The following is an 18,352-nucleotide window of genomic DNA, read 5'->3' on the forward strand; positions in this document are numbered from 1 at the left end:
CGAGCAGTCATTTGAAAGAGTAAGAATATTTCAACGAGACAACCCAAAGGCAAAACGCCAAGATAATGGAATTAATTTCCCTTGACAATCAACCGTTCTCTGTCGTGGGTGATGTTGGCTTTAGCCGACTGGTCGAGCACCCTATTTTGGGGAGGGGGGGGGTGTACTATTTTTCAGATGTTGCCCTACCGGAGTTACACAGTAATAGCGTCCCTGCCATTAGCTTCACGACTGACATTTGGACCAGCGATATCAGCCCCATGAGCATGCCGAGTCTGACAGCACAGTGGGTCGTCGAGGATTTCATACTGAGGAAAGTCGTATTGCATGCTCATGAATATGCTGGTTGTCATACCGCTGCTGCCATTTCAATGGCATTTGAGAACATGTTTTAAACATGAACACACTACCTAGCTCCATTCGAACTACTGACTGGAGAAATAAGCTCATCAACTGAGCCTGCAGCAGACGCGATTCCCTCTGTCATGGCATTGAAACGCCTGCTCAACAAAACTGACAGGGATGTAAACAAAATGTGCCCAACATTTGAGATAAGCTTTTTGTGCGTATGGAACATTTCTGGGATTTGTTTATTTCAGCTCATGAAACATGGGACCAACACTTTACCTGTTGCGTTTATATTTTTTATTCAGTGTAGAATTTTTATTCTAATTTCTAACGCCGCCGATTCTGTCACGTCAGTGGAGTGCACATGCCGATTCTGTCACGTCAGTGGAGTGCACATGCCGATTCTGTCACGTCAGTGGAGTGCACATGCCGATTCTGTCACGTCAGTGGAGTGCACATGCCGATTCTGTCACGTCAGTGGAGTGCACATGCCGATTCTGTCACGTCAGTGGAGTGCACATGCCGATTCTGTCACGTCAGTGGAGTGCACATGCCGATTCTGTCACGTCAGTGGAGTGCACATGCCGATTCTGTCACGTCAGTGGAGTGCACATGCCGATTCTGTCACGTCAGTGGAGTGCACATGCCGATTCTGTCACGTCAGTGGAGTGCACATGCCGATTCTGTCACGTCAGTGGAGTGCACATGCCGATTCTGTCACGTCAGTGGAGTGCACATGCCGATTCTGACTTCGTCAATACTAAGATAACCAGTTAGCTAGCAGCTAAAATGTAACGTTAGATAGCCCCTTTTCCCGATGAGGTGGATGTTTTTACTGGCCCACATTGTCGAATTAAACAGTTGCCCTTGACAACGGTTTGCCCTGGCAACAAAACTGCCCACACAGGCTATGAAAAAGCAATTCGGTGGCATTCTCTCTTTACTGTGTCGCCACCATGCTATGTACAAGGACTGCTACTTCGATGCAGACAAGAAACAGGGTTTACCTGAAATGTTACATACACAGCTGGACAAGATGGAAACGGACACAGTGACAGTGTGCACCAAGGAAGAGGCCACGGACAGAGAGCTGAAACTTCACTGCTTGACATGTATGATGCAATCCTGGTTGAATGAAACGACTTAACAACGAAACAGCACAGTAAGTAAGTGAAAGAAATAGGTTTTGATTATGTTTTACTGGTAATGGGGACATACATAAATGCAAACAAAATACATTTTTGGTCAGTGTGTGTAACCTTTATTTAACTAGGCAAATCAGTTAAGAACAAATTCTTACTTACAATGGACGGCCAAACCCGGATGACGCTGGGCCAATTGTGTGCTGCCCTATGGGACTCCCAATCACAGCCAGATGTGATACAGCCTGCATTCTAACCAAGGGACTGTAGTGACGCCTCTTGCACTGAGACGCAGTGCCATAGACCGAAGCATCCATGCGTGTGTTAACTATACTAGAAGGCTTAAAAGGCCGCTAAAATTTTAGATAAATCGTCATAGTTTTTTTCGGCTTTGAAAATATCGGATATCGGATATCGGTATCGGCCATATCGGTGTTTCACTAGTTATTTCATAGTTTAATGTCTTCATATTGTTCTACAATAGAAAAACCCTTGAAGTAGGTATCCAAACTTTTACAGTTTTACCTCTACTGTTAACTCAACTGGTGAGACAGTCTTCTGACGGCTCCAAAAGTATTTAGCTGATCATTCAATTTACCCAAGAGCGAAATTCACTCTATACTGAGTAGTACCCAGCTGTGCGTAACCAGTAGGCTTTTGTTGGCCTGGTGTATCGCGTGAGTCAGTGGCTTTATTCCAGGGCGTCGCTGTGCTACGCACATACCAGTAGGCACACTAACTCTGGTCCAGAGCGTTACGATAACCAATGATGCTTGAACAGCTAGCTAGCACAAACTCTCTCTAGCACACGCTAGCTAGCACAAACTCTCTCTAGCACACGCTAGCTAGCACAAACTCTCTCTAGCACACGCTAGCTAGCACACACTAGCTAGTACCCATCTTCTAATTCTAAACGTAATTTCACCACCTGTGCTGTTGGTGGCGGTTACGCACCATCTTCTCTGGCACCATTCAACATCCTGTCTGAGTTCGTATGTCTCATAGCATCTGTGGAGTGAGAAGGCATCTGCTGCAGCCAGACCCTATTGCAAATAGTTGAAATCCAGATGAATACATTCTGTTATTACAGCATGTTCAAGCCATAACCATACGGAGTTCCCCCCCACCTTCAGTCTCATAAGACCGAGACGTATCAAGATAATATACCCTTCTCATACAGCCTTGATAAGTGTTTTAACATTCCAAACCTTTGAGTCCAATAACTTAACTTTAGCCCTCCTTCCTCCTCCCAGACCTATCCAGTCAGTGATGACCCTCCTTCCTCCTCCCAGACCTATCCAGTCAGTGATGACCCTCCTTCCTCCTCCCAGACCTATCCAGTCAGTGATGACCCTCCTTCCTCCTCCCAGACCTATCCAGTCAATGATGATGACCCTCCTTCCCCCTCCCAGACCTATCCAGTCAGTGATGATGACCCTCCTTCCCCCTCCCAGACCTATCCAGTCAGCGATGACTCCCCCTCCCAGACCTATCCAGTCAGTGATGACCCTCCTTCCTCCTCCCAGACCTATCCAGTCAGTGATGATGACCCTCCTTCCCCCTCCCAGACCTATCCAGTCAGTGATGACCCTCCTTCCTCCTCCCAGACCTATCCAGTCAGTGATGACCCTCCTTCCTCCTCCCAGACCTATCCAGTCAGTGATGACCCTCCTTCCTCCTCCCAGACCTATCCAGTCAGTGATGACCCTCCTTCCTCCTCCCAGACCTATCCAGTCAGTGATGACCCTCCTTCCTCCTCCCAGACCTATCCAGTCAGTGATGATGACCCTCCTTCCTCCTCCCAGACCTATCCAGTCAGTGATGATGACCCTCCTTCCTCCTCCCAGACCTATCCAGTCAGTGATGATGACCCTCCTTCCCCCTCCCAGACCTATCCAGTCAGTGATGACCCTCCTTCCCCCTCCCAGACCTATCCAGTCAGTGATGATGACCCTCCTTCCCCCTCCCAGACCTATCCAGTCAGTGATGACCCTCCTTACCCCTCCCAGACCTATCCAGTCAGTGATGATGACCCTCCTTCCCCCTCCCAGACCTATCCAGTCAGTGATGATGACCCTCCTTCCCCCTCCCAGACCTATCCAGTCAGTGATGATGACCCTCCTTCCCCCTCCCAGACCTATCCAGTCAGTGATGACCCTCCTTCCCCCTCCCAGACCTATCCAGTCAGTGATGACCCTCCTTCCCCCTCCCAGACCTATCCAGTCAGTGATGATGACCCTTCTTCCCCCTCCCAGACCTATCCAGTCAGTGATGATGACCCTCCTTCCTCCTCCCAGACCTATCCAGTCAGTGATGATGACCCTCCTTCCGCCTCCCAGACCTATCCAGTCAGTGATGACCCTCCTTCCCCCTCCCAGACCTATCCAGTCAGTGATGATGACCCTCCTTCCCCCTCCCAGACCTATCCAGTCAGTGATGACCCTCCTTCCCCCTCCCAGACCTATCCAGTGAGTGATGATGACCCTCCTTCCCCCTCCCAGACCTATCCAGTCAGTGATGATGACCCTCCTTCCCCCTCCCAGACCTATCCAGTCAGTGATGATGACCCTCCTTCCCCCTCCCAGACCTATCCAGTCAGTGATGACCCTCCTTCCCCCTCCCAGACCTATCCAGTCAGTGATGATGACCCTTCTTCCCCCTCCCAGACCTATCCAGTCAGTGATGATGACCCTCCCTCCTCCTCCCAGACCTATCCAGTCAGTGATGACCCTCCTTCCCTCTCCCAGACCTATCCAGTCAGTGATGACCCTCCTTCCTCCTCCCAGACCTATCCAGTCAGTGATGATGACCCTCCTTCCTCCTCCCAGACCTATCCAGTCAGTGATGATGACCCTCCTTCCCCCTCCCAGACCTATCCAGTCAGTGATGATGACCCTCCTTCCCCTTCCCAGACCTATCCAGTCAGTGATGATGACCCTCCTTCCCCCTCCCAGACCTATCCAGTCAGTGATGACTCCCCCTCCCAGACCTATCCAGTCAGTGATGACCCTCCTTCCTCCTCCCAGACCTATCCAGTCAGTGATGACCCTCCTTCCCCCTCCCAGACCTATCCAGTCAGTGATGATGACCCTCCCTCCTCCTCCCAGACCTATCCAGTCAGTGATGACCCTCCTTCCCCCTCCCAGACCTATCCAGTCAGTGATGACCCTCCTTCCTCCTCCCAGACCTATCCAGTCAGTGATGATGACCCTCCTTCCTCCTCCCAGACCTATCCAGTCAGTGATGATGACCCTCCTTCCCCTTCCCAGACCTATCCAGTCAGTGATGATGACCCTCCTTCCCCTTCCCAGACCTATCCAGTCAGTGATGATGACCCTCCTTCCCCCTCCCAGACCTATCCAGTCAGTGATGACTCCCCCTCCCAGACCTATCCAGTCAGTGATGACCCTCCTTCCTCCTCCCAGACCTATCCAGTCAGTGATGACCCTCCTTCCCCCTCCCAGACCTATCCAGTCAGTGATGATGACCCTCCCTCCTCCTCCCAGACCTATCCAGTCAGTGATGACCCTCCTTCCCTCTCCCAGACCTATCCAGTCAGTGATGACCCTCCTTCCTCCTCCCAGACCTATCCAGTCAGTGATGATGACCCTCCTTCCTCCTCCCAGACCTATCCAGTCAGTGATGAACCTCCTTCCCCCTCCCAGACCTATCCAGTCAGTGATGATGACCCTCCTTCCCCTTCCCAGACCTATCCAGTCAGTGATGATGACCCTCCTTCCCCCTCCCAGACCTATCCAGTCAGTGATGACTCCCCCTCCCAGACCTATCCAGTCAGTGATGACCCTCCTTCCTCCTCCCAGACCTATCCAGTCAGTGATGATGACCCTCCTTCCTCCTCCCAGACCTATCCAGTCAGTGATGATGACCCTTCTTCCCCCTCCCAGACCTATCCAGTCAGTGATGATGACCCTCCTTCCTCCTCCCAGACCTATCCAGTCAGTGATGACCCTCCTTCCCTCTCCCAGACCTATCCAGTCAGTGATGACCCTCCTTCCTCCTCCCAGACCTATCCAGTCAGTGATGATGACCCTCCTTCCTCCTCCCAGACCTATCCAGCCAGTGATGATGACCCTCCTTCCTCCTCCCAGACCTATCCAGTCAGTGATGATGACCCTCCTTCCTCCTCCCAGACCTATCCAGTCAGTGATGATGACCCTCCTTCCTCCTACCAGACCTATCCAGTCAGTGATGACCCTCCTTCCTCCTCCCAGACCTATCCAGTCAGTGATGATGACCCTTCTTCCCCCTCCCAGACCTATCCAGTCAGTGATGATGACCCTCCCTCCTCCTCCCAGACCTATCCAGTCAGTGATGACCCTCCTTCCCTCTCCCAGACCTATCCAGTCAGTGATGACCCTCCTTCCTCCTCCCAGACCTATCCAGTCAGTGATGATGACCCTCCTTCCTCCTCCCAGACCTATCCAGTCAGTGATGACCCTCCTTCCCCCTCCCAGACCTATCCAGTCAGTGATGATGACCCTCCTTCCCCTTCCCAGACCTATCCAGTCAGTGATGATGACCCTCCTTCCCCCTCCCAGACCTATCCAGTCAGTGATGACCCCTCCTCCCAGACCTATCCAGTCAGTGATGACCCTCCTTCCTCCTCCCAGACCTATCCAGTCAGTGATGATGACCCTCCTTCCTCCTCCCAGACCTATCCAGTCAGTGATGATGACCCTTCTTCCCCCTCCCAGACCTATCCAGTCAGTGATGATGACCCTCCTTCCTCCTCCCAGACCTATCCAGTCAGTGATGACCCTCCTTCCCTCTCCCAGACCTATCCAGTCAGTGATGACCCTCCTTCCTCCTCCCAGACCTATCCAGTCAGTGATGACCCTCCTTCCTCCTCCCAGACCTATCCAGTCAGTGATGATGACCCTCCTTCCTCCTCCCAGACCTATCCAGCCAGTGATGATGACCCTCCTTCCTCCTCCCAGACCTATCCAGTCAGTGATGATGACCCTCCTTCCTCCTCCCAGACCTATCCAGTCAGTGATGATGACCCTCCTTCCTCCTCCCAGACCTATCCAGTCAGTGATGATGACCCTCCTTCCTCCTCCCAGACCTATCCAGTCAGTGATGATGACCCTCCTTCCTCCTCCCAGACCTATCCAGTCAGTGATGATGACCCTCCTTCCTCCTCCCAGACCTATCCAGTCAGTGATGATGACCCTCCTTCCTCCTCCCAGACCTATCCAGTCAGTGATGACCCTCCTTCCCCCTCCCAGACCTATCCAGTCAGAAATAACTTACTTGGAGGCCAGGTCACCCACAGTGGGCACGTTGACCTCTGAGTCGCTGTGCGCCCCTTCATCCTCCTCGTCCCCCACCATCCTGAGGAAGAGAGAAGGAGAGAACACTGTGTCACAACGGTGACCTTCTATGCAACGGCCTTGGAGATTGGGTTACGTGCCAGTTTAGATGGCCCACCCCACCCACGCTGTATGCAGACTGGGCAGAAACTCATCCACACGCACGTACACACACTGAACCTGCACTGCAAGAATTGAGGTGCCCTGTGAGAGCAGGCCAATCTGCTATCGAAATTGTATCTAATCCGGGGTGAACATATTCTCTACAAAAATGATCAAATTATAGTCTCTTTTCTACATCACATTAGTCTGGGATCTAGGGACTGTTCACACACATTAAAGCAGGATGACGCCAAACAAAGCAGAGCAGAGTTTCTTCTTAGGCCAAGTCAATCACAAATCTCTGCTGTCAACAAATGTAAATATTTGACTCCAGAAAAGTAGTTTTTTGGTTTGCCCAGAACTAAGAATATGTAGTGTGAAGAGTCCAACTGTCATTTTCAACATGTAATAGGCCTAACTAATTGAATAAATAAATACCATTATGAGGTATTTGTTAACAAAAAAGTAAAAAACTGGAAATACTGGATAACATTGTATATGGGAAGCCATTTTGACATTCGCTGGGTAACTATGTCCTTACCTGTTCATGAGAATGAATTGCATCGTGCTTTACACATTGAATGGGGCAACTCACCTGTTGTAGGGCGTGCTGGGCTCGTCGATCTTCATCAACCCATAGTCCTTGTCTGCCGGGTGGTACGTGGCCAGGATGTTCATCTCATCCCATTTCTGTGACTTCTTCCTGAAAGAATGGGTCCAGAGATGAGCTCAGGGTGGTACTCAAAACCAACGAGATATTACACTAGAGACCTGGCAGATTTAATCTAGGACTACACAGTGACCCAGTTCACTCCCGTAGTATATTTCGGGAACACAAACAAGGCAGCAATTAAATTTAAAAAAGGGTATTATGTACAATTAAATGATTCATTGTTTGGAAAATGACAGTGTACAGAGGTTGGTCACTTCACCTTCAGCATGATGCTGAGGCTGATCGAGCGAGTGAGTGGGAAGAAATGCTTCACAAATGTACTTTCCCAAGGTACAAATTGTAGGCTCTCTCTGGGCTTCTGGCTGGAGTTGGCACCTTCAATAACACCGCTGTCTGGACTTGGAGACAGTGCCAAATACAGCCGTTAAACTGTCTCTACTGGCGCGCCCCTCTCTCCCTTTGTCAAAGTAGCCAGCCTCCCGGACGTGTTTATGGAGGCTGAGGCCTGCCATCATGGTAGAGAGGGGCGGAGGGGGGGGGGTGATAAATCTGCTCCCTGCTGCAGTAATCCTGCAGAGCCATCGCTAGCTGCTCACTCACACACACACACACACTCAATAAGTCAGGCACACAGCAGGCAGTTTGACTGTCGATGGCACTGGGCTAAATCAATGGGAGACGTGCCCTGTACAGCTGTGTCTCACACTAAAATGGCACATCATGGGATGAGGCACATATCAATGCTGCTCAGTCAGGCTTGCTGAGGTAGGCCGGCTCTTAACCACTGTTTCATAACATATATAACCCATGGGATACATGTAAGAAACCAATGTAAGCTAGTGAAGACAAAACAAAATAATGATATCATTACATGAAACTGTCAGAGACATACAGTGAGCTCCAAAAGTATTGGGACAGTCACACATTTGTTGTTGTTTTGGCTCTGTACTTCAGAAATTATATAAATGACCGAGATTAAAGGGCAGACGGTCAGCTTTAACGTGAAGGTATTAACAGTTTAGAACAGTTTAGAAATTACAGCACTTTTTGTACATAGTCCCCCCCATGGTAGGGGACCAAAGGTATTGGGACAAATGCACTTAAACAACAACAAAAAAGAAAGGTCCCGTTTTCAGGACCCTGTTTTTCAAAGATAATTCGTAAAAATTCATACAATCCCAAATAACTTCACAGATCTTCATTGTAAAGGGTTTAATCACTGTTTCCCATGCTTGTTCAATGACCCATAAACAATTAATGAACATGCACCTGTGGAATGGTCGTTAAGACACTAACAGCTTACAGACAGTAGACAATTAAGGTCACAGTTATGAAAACTTAGGACACTAAAGAGGCCTTTCTACTGACTCTGAAAAACAACAAAAGATGCCCAGGGTCCCTGCTCATCTGCGTGGACGTGCCTTAGGCACGCTGCAAGGAGGCATGAGGACTGCAGATGTGGCCAGGGCAATAAATTGCAATGTCCGTACTGTGAGACGCCTAAGACAGAGCTACAGGGAGACAGGACGGACAGCTGATTGTTCTCGCAGTGGCAGACCACGTGTAACACCGGCACAGGATCGATAGATCCGAACATCACACCTGCGGGAAAGGTACAGGATGGCAACAACAACTGACCGAGTTACACCAGGAACGCACAATCCCTCCATCAGTGCTCGGACTGTCCGCAATAGGCTGAGAGAGGCTGGACTAAGGGCTTGTAGGCCTGTTGTAAGGCAGGCACAAACCCACCGTCGCTGGACCAGGCACGACTGGCAAAAAGTGCTCTTCACTGACGAGTCGTGGTTTTGTCTGCAAGACAGGAATGTCAGTGTTCTGCCATGGCCATCGAAGAGCCCGGATCTCAATCCCATTGAGCACGTCTGGGACCTGTTGGATCGGAGGGTGAGGGCTAGGGCCATTCCCCCCAGACATTTCCGGGAACTTGCAGGTGCCTTGGTGGAAGAGTGGGGTAACATCTCACAGCAAGAACTGGCAAATCTGGTGCAGTCCATGAGGAGGAGATGCACTGCAGTACTTAGTATCTGGTGTGCCCACCAGCTGCATTGACTGTTACTTTTGATTTTGACTCCCCCTTTGTTCAGGGACACATTCAATTTCTGTTAGTCACATGTCTGTTGAACTTGTTCAGTTTATGGTCTCAGTTGTTGAATCTTATGCTCATACAAATATTTACACATGTTAAGTTTGCTGAAAATAAATGCAGTTAACAGTGAGGACAATTTGTTTTTTTGCTGAGTTTATATGCGTCTTAAAGTAGTGAAAAGTTTAGTATTTGGTCCTATATTTCTAGCATGCAACATTTACATCAAGCTTGTGACTCTACAAACTTTGGGGATGCATTTGCAGTTTGTTTTGGTTGTGTTTCAGATGATTTTGTGCCCAATAGAAAGAATGTATTGTAATTAAGAATAGAATGTTTCGAAACACTTCAACATGAATGTTGATGCTACCATAATTATGGATTATCCTGAATGAATCATAATAATGATGAATGATAAAGTCAGAGGCATAATTATCATACCCCAAAAAAAACACTTCCCTGTTATTGTGATGGTGAGAGGTTAGCATGTCTTGGGGGTATGATATTTGTGTGCGTGTATTTTACTCATTCATCATGATTCATTCAGGATTATACGTAACCATGGTAGCATCCCCATTAATGTACAAGTCTTTAGAAACATTCTATTCTTATTTCCAATAAAAGTGACTCTAAAGTGACAAAATACATTACTTACAATGAATTTCTATTGGGCACAAAATCATCTGATCACAAGCTTGATGTAATCATTGCGTGCTATGAATATGAGACCAAATACTAAACTTTTGACTACTTGAGTACACAAGTGAATGTCCCAATACTTTTAGTCCCGTAAAATGGGCTATGTACAAAAAGTGCTGTAATTTCTAACCGGTTTACCCAATATGGATAAAAATACCTTCAAATTAAAGCTGACAGTCTGCACTTTAACCTCATAGTCATTGTATTGTTTCAAATCCAAAGTGCTGGGAGTACAGAGTCAAAACAATAACAGAAATCTGTCACTGTCCAAATAGGGTTGGAGCTCACTGTATACGTGGAAATTACAAGTTAACAGTTACTTTTTAAACTTCACCAACCCTAGTTCGATGCGTCTACATTCACCAGACTTTGAACCCTACCTTTATGGACAATTTCTAAATCATTTAAAACAGAAGCCAAACCAGTGTGACTGCATCTGGGCCAGGGAAGATAGGGAGTTTTGTCTGTATGTGAGGAGTGTTGACAAGCCAGTAGGAGAGGAGCCAGTTTCACTGCTCTAAAATGTCTGTACGTCAGTCTGTGTATTTCTGCGTCTGTCTTTATCCTTCTGTATGTGTGAGGGGGTTGGTTATACAACACATCCCAGACACTGCCAGCCAGCCTGGCCTGATTTACAGTACACAGCACCCGTGCAAATCCACTCAAGACCTGACGCAGCCAGTCAGAAAAAAATGTTTATAAAAAAATACATAATGGAATGACAACAACCACCTCTTTTGGTAAAAAAAAAACCAGCCCTATTACTACTTCTGTTATTCTTATTCATATTATTTTTCAACTGCATTGTTGGTTAGGGGCTCGTAAGTAAGCATTTCACTGTAAGGTCTACTACACCTGTTGTATTCGGCGCATGATGTGACCAATAACATTTGATTTGAGAACGGACGCTATTTGACACTCCCATTCAGTGTGTGTGCAGTGAGCATCTCTTGGAGAGGCCAACAGCTGGGTACATCCCTCTAAAAAATAAAGTGGAGAGGTGAACTACACTATCAGATAGCATATTCTAAGACAAGCAGTGTGTTAAAGAGCGCTCTGGTCTATACTTTCCAGCCATGGTCCCGTGTGGCTCAGTTGGTAGAGCATGGGGCTTACAAAAACGCCAAGATTGTGGGTTCGATTCCCACAGGGTACAAAAACATATGCACTCTACTGTAAGTCGCTCTGGATAAGAGCGTCTGTTAAAATACTAAAATGTAAAAATGTGTTGTTTGTAAAAATCTGAGCACACTAAAGTCAATATAGAGAGTATTAGGGACTTGGAGAGGTGGGGAAAGCCTAGAAATCCACTCATGTTGAGGTAAATATGTTGTAAAATAAAAAATAAAATGTTTTTGCTTGAACCCAGTGAAGCCCATTGTCAAGGGACTGCAGTGCCCATTTGATCTACTATACTGGAGCAGGAAGTAGGCTACTATACAGGTTGCTCCAATGGTATTTTCTCCCCACTGTATCAAAAGTCATGATAGTCGATGCATGTCCCTCAACCCACTCATGAAATGGTCAGATTGGGCATCTAAAACAGTGGAGGAGAGATAGAGTTTCATGGAACCATGGCTGTGACTCAGTTAAAAGTCATTGACTATAATGAATAATGAATGACTGAGCTTGGGGTCCATGCATCAATGTTGACTGATTAATGACTGCAATGAAATGGCTTACATTGAAATTGAGAAGATGCTTGACTATTGTTTACGGGGCACCAATAGTCATTACCCATGACACTTTCTAGAACTCTATGGCAGGAAGTTGTGATTGTTTGGACTCTGGACAGGTGCAGAGTGGACAAATTCTTTGTGACAGCAATACGGATATTTGGAAAGCTGGGTCAGGATATCCCCTTGGGGCTGTATAATGAATTGAAAGCTCCAGTCTTTTCTGTCCCCTTTGGGAAACACAAGAGATGGCAACACAGCCTAGCGGTTAAGAGCGTTGGGCCAGTAATAGAAAGGCCGCTGGTTCGAATCCCCAAGCCAGCAAGGCGAAGAAAAATCTGCCCTTGACCAATGCAGTTAACCCCCAACAACAACTGCTCCCCGGGCGCCACTGACATGGATTAAGGCAGTCGTCATCGTCCCCCGCCTCACCTCTCTGATTCAGAGGGGTTGGGTTCAATGCAGAAGACATATTTCAGTTAAATGCATTCACTTGGACAACTGACTAGGTACCCCTTACCCTTTCCACTCTAACCAGGGTTCCATCCAACCGTTTCACACGAATAAAGTACATGTCGGATTTTAAACAAAATGTTACGACAGGCCTGATGGAAAAAGCTCATTTAAAATCAGTACATTTTCCATATATTCTAGGCAAGGTAGGATCCTTTTGTGTTGGTCAAATGAATCATGCGAGAAAAGGCAGTGGAAACCGCAAATATTGATATAACAAGCAGTAAACTTCCATGATATGTTGCGTGGTCCTCCCATTACAACTCAGTAAAGCATGTAGTTTATTAGGCACACCGTTTTAGTTGCAACAAGTCAATTTGATGGAAAAGCATCTCATGCGGAAAAATGTGCATATTGTTTTTATGCAGGTTTTATTATATCTGCATGAAAATCTGCCACCAACTGGAGGAAAACCTAGCAACAGATAGGAACACGTTTCCCCAAACAATACATGATTTAAAGAATGAGAAACTGGCAGTCTCTACGGGGGTGACACAGGGTTCAATTCTCGGGCCGACTCTTTTCTCTGTATAGATCAATGATGTCGCTCTTGCTGCTGGTGATTCTCTGATCCACCTCTACGCAGACGACACCATTCTGTATACTTCAGGCCCTTCTTTGGACACTGTTAACTAACCTCCAGACGAGCTTCAATGTCATACAACTCTCCTTCCGTGGCCTCCAACTGCTCTTAAACGCTAGTAAATCTAAATGCATGCTTTTCAACCGATCGCTGCCCACACCCGCCCGCCCACTATGGACGGCTCTGACTTAGAATATGTGGACAACTACAAATATCTAGGTGTCTGGTTAGACCGTAAACTCTCCTTCCAGACTCACATTAAGCATCTCCAATCCAAAATTAAATCTAGAATCGGCTTCCTATTTCGCAACAAAGCATCCTTCACTCATGCTGCCAAACATACCCTCGTGAAAATGACTATCCTACCGATCCTTGACTTCGGCGATGTCATTTACAAAATAGTCTCCAACACCCTACTCAGCAAATTGGATCCAGTCTATCACAGTGCCATCCGTTTCGTCACCAAAGCCCCATATACTACCCACCACTGCGACCTGTATGCTCTCGTTGGCTGGCCCTCACTTCATATTCGTCGCCAAACCCACTGGCTCCAGGTCATCTATAAGTCTTTGCTAGGTAAAGCCTCGCCTTATCTCAGCTCACTGGTCACCATAGCAGCACCCACCGTAGCACGCGCTCCAGCAGGTATATCTCACTGGTCACCCCCAAAGCCAATTCCTCCTTTGGCCGCCTTTCCTTCCAGTTCTCTGCTGCTAATGACTGGAACGAACCGCAAAAATCACTGAAGCTGGAGACTCATATCTCCATCACTAGCTTTAAGCACCAGCTGTCAGAGCAGCTCACAGATCACTGCACATGTACACAGCCCATCTGTAAATAGCCCATCCAACAACCTCATCCCCCATACTGTTATTTATTTTGCTCCTTTGCACCCCAGTATCTCTACTTGCACACTCATCTTCTGCACATTTATCACTCCAGTGTTTAATTGCTATATTGTTATTATTTTTGCCACTATGGCCTATTTATTGCCTTATCTCCCTGATCTTACTACATTTGCACACATTGTATACAGACTTTCTATTGTATTATTGACTGCATGTTCGTTTATTCCATGTGTAACTATTCCATGTGTAACTCTGTGTTGTTGTTTGTGTCGCACTGCTTTGTTTTATCTTGGCCAGGTCGCAGGTGTAAATGAGAACTTGTTCTCAACTAGCCTACCTAGTTAAAAAAAGGTGAAATAAAATAAAAATATATATCTAGAAAAGCATGGGAAAATTCCACTGCTGTGGCAATGAGACTAACATAGATACAATTCCAATAGCTTTAGTTGATTCATTGTTCCTTCAGCACAGCAAACTGAATGTACTAATCTAACCTTGAGACGGTATAGCCAAATAGTGTTGGTGTTTAAGGACAAAGTACTTAATATGTGGCTAGTTTCACCATAACAATAGCATGGAATCATGTGGTAAGCAAAAAAAAAAGGTGCTAAATAAATATATTTTATATTTGAGATTCTTCAAAGTGAAAAGCTGTCTTGGTATTCTCTCAACCAGTTGTCATCCAGGGTGACATTTATTTTCCAAGCTATGGCACACAATATCTTACATACAGCAGGTTTTAAAAGGACCAAAGAGTTGTTATCTGCTTTGTGGTTTTATTTTTGCCATGGGAAAAGAAACGTTGCGACAATGGTATGTTCCCGGCTCTACTGCTCATCCATCAAATTTAAATCTGATTTTGACTGAAAGTAGTACCCTAATACGGACAGATGGCTTAAGCAAAAATTTGGAAAAGAGCTTAAAAAGAGTCGTGATGAGAAAATAAACCATGTGTGTGGTTTTGGTTTGTGAGGACTGTTAGAGAGACGGGATACAAACAACACCCTACGAGTTCTGGTGCTGAAGGGTTGTGTGCATGCAGCTGTCTGCGCGTGTTCTTGTTTGTTTGCTACAGACATAGCTTGAGCTGAAGGAGTAGGCTACAGTGCAGCCAGTCGTGCTGGTCTCATCCCACTACATTTGAAGAAAGAGAATTGTTCAGGAAATCTTTTTACCCATTTCCTACAGAGAGACTATTTTGGTATCAACACAGAACTGGCTGGGAATGGAATTCACTGATAAATAGGCCATACAAGGACGGCAGTTTCACATGGACGGGAAGTTATGAGTCTCATAGTAGGTTATATGAAGGCTAGCCACCTAACACCATAAATGGACTATATAAATCACAAGCATGAATTATTGAAACTCAAACAACCTCCATCTCTATCCACCTGTGCATCTTCACATGGACCATCAGATCTTCATTAAAAAGACAAGCTGGAATTGAGAAAACAACACTCATGTTGCAATTAGCCACGGTGTATTTCCTAGTGGTATCATTTGAGCAACTGAACAGCTCAAAAGGACTAGCTCACTGACAGTTTAATGTGCAAAGTGAATTAGATCAATGCCTGACTTCAGGCATAAACTCACCACAGTTCTGACAACCCCAGAGGGCCAATGTGTAAATATAACGTGACAGCTTGGGATGTGGGATGTGGAAGTCAGTGCCTTGACAGCAGATACTCTCACTGATGGCACTCTAGGCACTAAGGGTGGAGTGTACAGTAAGCTACCATCCAGCTTCCACATTTACCCACAGTCTTAGAAAATAAACTGTATAGGACAGTCTGTGCCCACCACACAATGGTAAATGAGTCTATAATTTACAGGTCTGAATCCTTCAGCTACTGCTGTATCATGTGTGATGGAGAGTAGGAATGGGTAACTTGCTGGCTAACATACCTGATGCCAACATAACATTTCTTAAATCTTAACTAATTACTAAAATCGTCTCTGGGTTTAAACATATCTGTAGAAAAAAAAACACTTCCAAATTGTTTGTTTGCGCTGGTAAAAATGTCTGTGGCTAGACTATTATTTGGCTACCTAGCCAGTCAACCCATTCATCACCCACCTTTAAAACAGCTAACATCAGTGAGTTGGCTGATGAAATGTACGCGTGATTACAGGTGTGAAACCGGATAAAATATCAACTGACATCGACAAGTAGATATTTGGGACGTTGCTAACGTTAGCTAGGTAACGTAGCTAGCCAATGTTACCTTCTCGGGCAAACTAGCTAGCAAATTGGCTAGCCATCATTAACTGGTAAGTTAACAGTCCTAGTGAGAACAATATGAGTGAATTGGAAAGCAAGCATGACAACTGACTTGCTAACGTTAGCTAGCTAGTTAGCATTATGTACTACCTGGCACATTACTGACGAGTTTACGTTAGCTAGCAAGTCCATAAAGTTTTCAGCCAGGGCAGCACCCAACGCAGAGCAAGCTAAGCTAACGTTACCTAGACTGTCGGTGTCAACAAGAAACTAAGCTAGCTAACTGACTGTCTACTCACTGTTGGTCATCTTCCAGAAGTCCAGGATCCACTTGTTCTGGAGTCTCTACTGGCACTTCTTCGGCTGGGCCCACTTTGATGCCCGTCCCGCTGTTCTTGTTCTTCAGAATACCTTTTATCGGCCGGGGAGCTGCCATTTCCACAAGCGCTAGGTCACTCACTGGAGAGTGGTTGTCAATTATCAAAACTAGCTAGTACTCGATGCACCTTAATGTTGTGCCCTTTGCTTTTATAATTCAAAAGACAGACCCCGATTAGGCTTCAACTGTTCCTGCACTCCAAACTCCCGGTTGTCTCATAAACACGATCAACTTCACCGCTGAAAGTATTTGGCATGCCCCCGACGCCGCACGCTGTTTTGTCTGTGGCGACCACTGAAGTATAGGTGGCGACTAGCGGCAAAAAGCAGCAGTCGCCGACAGTCGTCACTAGTTACCACAAGCACAAAGTCATAAACCCCGCCCGTTTCTACAATTCCTCTTCTTAAAATCTGATTGTAATCTAACCCTAATCCCTTAACCCTAACTATAGCCACACTGCCAACCTTATGCCTAACCTTACATTAGGACCAAAAAGCTTTCATTTTCATGAATTTTTACGATATAAACCATTTAGATTTTATGGCTGTGGTAACTAGTGACAACCGTCGGCGACACCCCCTTATTTTTTATCATCGCGAGAATATAGAGTTGCTATAACAACGCTTTCTTCACAGTGACCTGCAAAGGTAGCCATACTTATTGTGGCACTCAGATGGGTTATAATTCAGGGGTGGGCAACTTTTTCTCCATCCCTAGCAAACACAGCGGATTAATCCAATTGCATTTTAAAATGAAGATCATGATTAGGTGATTATTGGACTCAGGTGTGTTAGCTGGGGCTGGGCAAAACTGTGACAACAATCAGGTCCTTGAGGACTGGAAATGCCCACCCCTGGGTTATACGCATACTCCAGTTTAATAAACTATATATGCCTAACGGCTCAAAATAATGGCTGGAATGACGCAAATGCAATGGCATCAAACACATAGAAACCATGTGTTTGACACCATTCCACCTTTTCCGCTCCAGCCATTACTACGAGCCCGTCCTCTCCAATTAAGATGCCACCAACCTCTGTGATTTGTATACACAGACATACAGCGCTTTCGGAAAGTATTCTTCGGTAATACTTTTTCCATATTTTGTTACGTTACAGCCTTTTTATAAAATTGATTAAATAAACATTTTCCCTCATCAATCTACATACAATACCCCATAACGACAAAGCGAAAACAGGTTTATAGAAATTTTTGCAAAAGTATTAAAAATGAACAACAGAAATACCTTATTTACATAAGTATACAGACCCTTTGCTATGAGACTCGAAATTAAGTTCAGGTGCATCCTGTTTCCATTGATCATCCTTGAGATGTTTCTACAACTTGATTGGAGTCCACCTGTGGTAAATTCAATTGATTGGACATGATTTGGAAAGGCACACACCTGTCTATATAAGGTCCCACAGTTGACAATGAATGTCAGAGCAAAAACCAAGCCGTGAGGTTGAAGGAATTGTCCGTAGTGCGCCGAGACAGGATTGTGTCGAAGTACAGATCTGGGGATGGGTACCAAAAAATGTCTACAGCATTGAAGGTCCCCAAGAACACAGTGGCCTCCATCATTCTTAATGACAGAGCTCCAGAGTTCCTCCGTGGAGATGGGAGAACATTCCAGAAGGACAACATCTCTGCCCCACTCCACCAATCAGGCCTTTATGGTTGAGTGGCCAGACGGAAGCCACTCCCCAGTAAAAGGCACAACAGGCC

General features: G+C 46.2%; 1 protein-coding gene across 1 annotated transcript in view; it reads right to left on the bottom strand.

Annotated features, from left to right (window-relative positions):
- The window catches only part of ppp1r2 (protein phosphatase 1, regulatory (inhibitor) subunit 2), a 32,320-nt gene extending 15,410 nt beyond the window's left edge, over positions 1-16,910 (bottom strand). The window contains exons 1-3 of the mRNA XM_071342432.1: positions 16,545-16,910; positions 7,521-7,628; positions 6,765-6,845 (exon numbers count right to left, since the gene is read on the bottom strand). Coding sequence (XP_071198533.1) covers positions 6,765-6,845; positions 7,521-7,628; positions 16,545-16,681 — 326 coding nt within the window. The 5' untranslated portion in view covers positions 16,682-16,910. The remainder of the gene's footprint in view (positions 1-6,764; positions 6,846-7,520; positions 7,629-16,544) is intronic.
- Positions 16,911-18,352: the final 1,442 nt, after the last annotated feature.

Source organism: Salvelinus alpinus, chromosome 15 (genome assembly GCF_045679555.1).
Source record: "Salvelinus alpinus chromosome 15, SLU_Salpinus.1, whole genome shotgun sequence".
NCBI lineage: Eukaryota > Metazoa > Chordata > Actinopteri > Salmoniformes > Salmonidae > Salvelinus > Salvelinus alpinus.